The sequence below is a fragment of the Setaria italica genome, chromosome IX, assembly GCF_000263155.2.
Source record: "Setaria italica strain Yugu1 chromosome IX, Setaria_italica_v2.0, whole genome shotgun sequence".
NCBI classification, from domain to species: domain Eukaryota; kingdom Viridiplantae; phylum Streptophyta; class Magnoliopsida; order Poales; family Poaceae; genus Setaria; species Setaria italica.
This window is the reverse complement of record NC_028458.1, coordinates 32,021,331-32,026,678: the sequence shown is the minus strand read 5'-3', so window position 1 is coordinate 32,026,678 and position 5,348 is coordinate 32,021,331. Positions and strand designations below refer to the sequence as shown.

Genomic DNA, 5,348 nt, shown 5'->3' with positions numbered 1-5,348 from the left:
ATGTTCAAGGAAACACCAGGTCAGTTATTTGGATAACTGTTCTTGTTCTAGTGTTTGGCTAGCATGCCTCATCAAAAAAGGTTATTTCAACCACACCAAAGCACTTATGATGAGCTAGTATGTAGAGTCATTTCTTAATGAAAGCCCAACCGAGTCATAGGCATTATAAAAAAACTGAGTCATAGACATGCACCACCACGTCCTTACAAAAAAATACAAAATAATCTTACAATGGAGCACGATACCAACTTTTGTGAAAGCTTTAGATGGGTTCAATCCTTGTGTTCATTGGTATTTGACATGTGTCAGATTTCCCTCAACAAATTTGACCAACAAGAAGATAGTACGATTTGTGCACGAGGTGAAGCAGGAAGTGGTGACTTGATAACCACGAGTGCTTCCAGAAAGATTACCAATACTCGTAGCACATTGGAAACAATTCTCTATGGTGAATTTTACAGTACAGCGACCTCCACCATCCTGCATAACTTAGTTCCTTCGCCAGGGTGCTGCAGGAGGGCAGTTTAGGAGTTTTTATTATGGATGGCAGAGTACCTTGGTCATCGCTAGTTGCAATATTGTGTATTTGGGGAGATCTAAGTTCATCCAGATATGCAAGTTCAATTTTTTTGGATCATTTAGTTGATCTAAAATTTTCTAAAACGAACTTCAATGGTATGCCATATAATTAATCTAGGGAAATAAATGAACTAAAATGACATGTTAATGTAATTAATTAGCTGAGCTAAAAAAACCCATTGGATACCTACATGCATCCTAAGTTCATCCTAACAAAAGATAAGTGCTTGCCGGCTAATTAGTAGAGTCGATCGGAATGCAAGAAAAGTTGAGAAGCATTCCTATTCAAGTTATGACTGCATTGCACTATTAACATGTTCAATGGTATGTGAAAATATTATAGTACTGTCGTTTAGGGGAAAAGAACACAAACACAAAACTGCATGTGCAAAAAATTAAAAGTTGCTCCAGAGAATCAGAAGCACAAAAACACCGCATAGCCTTTTTATGATAGCAAATATTACCATATATGCATGTGGGCTGAAAATTGATAACTTGAATGGAAGAGCAAGCTGATCAATCTCCTGCTCCAACTTGGAAATTTCCATTGTCAGTGTCCTATTCTTACCTTGTCCTGGCCGAGATCCTGACGCTAAAGGAAGAACAATAAACACAATTGCAGGGTAACTAACGAAGGGAAAGAACATTAATAGTGATAGCTCAAGCATACAATCAAAATAATTTATTCTGCAAGCCTTGTCATTACAGTTTCTGGGGCAAGTTTGTCAATGTCTTACTCAATATTCAAGAAATAATTACAGCACCTTGAAACAAACTGTACAACTGTGGTTTCCCTTTCGCTTGTGTATCTGTATTCATTATTTAAAGGCACTTGATCTCAAAGAACTATATTCAGAACATCTATTCATTTGTTATGTATTCATCTTCTATTCTCATCAGGGTGCTCACCACCTCCCTCATGGATGGCCTAGACTGGAAAGATACCTGCGTGCAGGACATTGCCAGATCTAGCAAGTCCAGTGCCTTTGCCTGCTCATCTCCGGGCCAGTACATGATCTCCTCATCCAAATAGTTCATCAGGCTGCAGTGATCTGCAGACTTCAGCTTCGATGTCATCCATGCCACAATGTCCACACCGTCACCAAATGCAGGATCCACAGGCATCTTCCTGCACATAAGTTCCAGTAGCACCACACCATAACTGTAGACATCACTCTTCTCAGTCAATCTCGTGTTGTATCCGTGCTCTGGGAATAAATGAAAACACATGTTAACTTAAGAAAATGTGATGTTGGAATGTGAATTTGAATGAAGGAATGTTACCTGGAGCAATGTAGCCGAGGGTGCCAACGACAACAGACACTGTTGCATCAGCATCATCATCATCTATGATTTTCCCCATGCCAAAATCTGTGATCTTAGGTACCAAATCGGCATCCATCAGTATGTTGCTTGACTTGACATCCCTATGAACAATCATTGGCACACAATCATGGTGAAGATAGGATAAACCCTGCGCTGTACCAAGGGCGATCTGATGTCGGACATTCCAGTCAAGGGCCACTTGAAGTTTCCTTCCATGCAATAGCTCGAACAGTGTTCCCTGAGGCATGTATTCGGAGAGAATTATGCCAAAGTTTCCACGGATGCAGTAACCCTCCATCTTGACGATGTTCCGGTGCTTTACCATGTTAAGAATCTTCATCTCAACGGGGAATTTGAACTGGGACAGATCAACTGTCTTGACTGCCCACTGCCTTCCAGGAGCAAACTCTGTCCGGTAGACAGTGCCATGCCGGCCTCTTCCAATCACATACTTCTCACTCCAGTTGTCGGTGGCACGAAGGATGTCATCAAAGGTTATGTCTTTGGGTAATTCCTCTGTCGTGTCCAGGCCACGCACTGAGACATGTTTCGCCAATTGGCGCTGTGACCTCTTCACCATATAGTGAACAAGAAACAGCCCAGCAGCCATGATAGCGAGAGCTGACACTAGCAGTGCTACAATTATCCGTGTATTCTTCCTTATACGTTTCGCAGATTGGTTCCGGGAGCAAGGTGCGTTGTTAGACTGTATGCACAATTGGGGATTCCCCAGAAACCCTTCAGGTGATCGTTCCACGAGCTTAACCCAACCAGCAGGAAGCTGACCAGAGAGCTCATTGAACGACACATTCACAAAAGAAAGTGCCATCATGTTGCTCAGCTGTGATGGAATCGGACCAGACAAAGAATTCTTTGACAAGTCAAGCATTTCCAGCATCTGAAGGTTGCCGAGGCTACTTGGGATTTCGTTGCTCAATCTATTGTTGCTAATGTTTATAATTTTGGAGATGAACTGAAGTTTACCTAAGCTTTCAGGGATGGGTCCTTCCAAAGAATTGGCACCAAGATGCAACTCAAGAAGGCCCTGCGTCCCAGTGAAGACGTCTGGGATCTTTCCAGTGAGCTTGTTTCCAGAAAGCATAAGAGTTTGTAGACTATCATGTGCTATGATCTCTGAAGATATGCTTCCATTGAGATAGTTGAATTGAAGATCCAAACGGACAAGCCTTTTGCAATTTCCCAACTCATGTGGTATTGGTCCAGACAGCATGTTCGACGACAAGTTCAGATTCCCAAGAATGCTTAGAGCACCGAGCTCACGTGGGATTGGACCAGAGAATTTGTTGCTAGATAGATCAAGCACCGTGAGGTTGCGCCATGAACCAAACACACTTGGTACCCTCCCTTCAAAAAGATTGCCACTCAATTCTACAAATGACCACCCTGTGTTTGTCCCCAAATCTGAAGGTAATAAGCTCCCGCTGAATAGATTGTTCCCTAGAATTACCCTCCAGAGAGACCGGCACTTCCAAATCTCACTGGGAATAGCCCCAGTAAATTGGTTGTGCCCAAGATCAAGAACGGCGAGCCGTCCTCCGGTGCAGAGACCAGGCGGGATTTCACCACGGAAGCGGTTACCAGTGAGGTCAATCCGCTGAAGTCCTTGTGTTGTGTTCAATCCCAGGGCTTGCGGGATCTCACCGGTGAAGTTGTTATATGCCAAGATGAGCTCCCTCAGATTCCTCATAAGAGTAATTTCTGCAGGCACCTCTCCAGTCAGGTTGTTGTACGAGAGCGCCAGCTCCTCCATGTAAGGCATTTGCCACAATGCGGCAGGCACCTGCCCGTGTAGCCTGTTGCCAAACAGGGACAGCACTTGTAGCTTTGTAAGCTGGGTGATCTCTGGTGGTATAACCCCGGAAAGGCTATTGTTGTGGAGTTCAAGCCAGGTCAATTCCTGACATTTTCCTATTTCCGGTGGGATTGTGCCAGTGATTAAATTGTCCTTGATAGTGAACCACTGTAAGCTGACGAGATTGCCTATCGCTGCCGGAATTGATCCGGTGAACCGGTTGGAATGCATCCAAAGCATTGTCAGTGAATGGCACTTTCCAATCGACTCAGGGACAGGCCCGGTGAACCCATTTGCCGATACCATCAGCTTCTCCAAATTGACAAGCTCACCAATGCTTGCCGGGAACTCGCCGGTGAAGGAATTGTTGCTGAGGAACAGCTTTTCCAGGCCTGGCATGGACGCGAAAAAATCGGGAACGGAGCCTGAAATCTTGTTGTTGGATAGATACAATCTGGTCAGGTTGCCGCAGTTGCCGAGGCTGCGCGGAAGCTTGCCATCAATCTTGTTGCTGTCGACGTTGAGAAATTTGAGCACGCAATGCACCGGGAAATCCGGCATTGGTCCGGAGAGTTTGTTCGTGCTCAGGTCCAAATAGCTGAGGGCTGGAAGCGCGGCGAGCTCGAGAGGGATGGCGCCGGAGAAGTTGTTGTTGCTGAGGTCGAGGTACTGCAGAAGCGAGAAGCCACCGGCGGAGGGCGCTGGGATCTCTCCGGTGAGGGCGTTAGAGTTGAGGTCGATATTTTTGAGCTGGCGCGAGGAGAGCAGCTCCGGTGGTAGGGCGCCCGAGAGCCCGTTGCGGCCGAGGAGAAGCGCGGACAGCGCGGAGCACGCCGCGAGCTCGAGAGGGATGGCGCCGGTGAAGTTGTTGCCGCTCAGGTCGAGCGCGGCGAGCTCCGGGAGCGAGCAGAGCTGCGGCGCGGAGGCCGCGAGGTCCCCGGAGAGCCCCGCCCCGGAGAGGTTGAGCGCGGCCACGGCGCCGGCCGCCGAGCAGGTGACGCCAAGAAACGCGCAATGGGGGCCAGCCGCGGTCGAGTTGCCGTTGCCAGAGGCGGCGGTGTTCCACGACGGGAGGAGGAGGCGCTGGGCCGCTGGTGGGAGGGCGGCGAGGAAGGAGAGGAGGACATCGGCGGAGGAGTTCGACGCCGGCTGCGTAGCCGAGGTTGCGGGTGGGATTGCAATGAGTAGTAGGAGGGTGAGGAGGGTGAGCGACATGTGTGTCAGGAAAGAGCTGTGGCTTGACAGCTTTTTTGCTAGACGGATGCTTCGGGCCGCGCGCGCGAGTGGGATGCAGGTGGATCAGTGGATGGGTGCTGATCTCAAGGAGGGAGGAAGAAGAAGGAGGGCAATGCGTGCCTTCCGTCAGATTGTGCTGCCATCAGCACCGTTATGTTGGTAGTTTTGAATTTGTTAACGAGGTTTATGGGCCTGCGATTAGGTTGTCATGTCGGGATTTTGGTAATTATCCGGCAATCAACTCTGTTGCCTAGAAGTGAATTGTTCCGATCAAGCATAGCTCATGATGATCTAAGGGTGATTCATGTCCCATCGAATCTTTGGAGACTAATTAGAAGGACTAAACATGAGTTAATTATAAAACTAATTAGAGGTTAATTCGTGAGATGAATTT

General features: G+C 47.4%; 1 protein-coding gene across 1 annotated transcript; it reads right to left on the bottom strand.

The window, feature by feature from the left end:
- Positions 1-1,229: 1,229 nt before the first annotated feature.
- On the bottom strand, positions 1,230-5,081 carry LOC101764722 (probable leucine-rich repeat receptor-like protein kinase At5g63930). Its single transcript, XM_004983322.2, has 2 exons — positions 1,864-5,081; positions 1,230-1,787 (listed from the first exon to the last, which is right to left on the bottom strand). The coding sequence occupies exons 1-2, from the start codon at positions 4,931-4,933 to the stop codon at positions 1,441-1,443; spliced, it is 3,417 nt and encodes a 1,138-aa protein (XP_004983379.1). The 5' UTR covers positions 4,934-5,081; the 3' UTR covers positions 1,230-1,440.
- Between the last annotated feature and the right edge of the window lie 267 nt (positions 5,082-5,348).

Bases quoted from the DNA above. Each gene is read 5' to 3' on its own strand.
- LOC101764722 (XM_004983322.2), bottom strand. From the start codon at position 4,933: ATGTCGCTCACCCTCCTCACCCTCCTACTACTCATTGCAATCCCACCC. The intron at 1,788-1,863 runs GTAACATTCCTT...ATTTATTCCCAG, and splicing joins CCTCGGCTACATTGCTCCAG to AGCACGGATACAACACGAGA.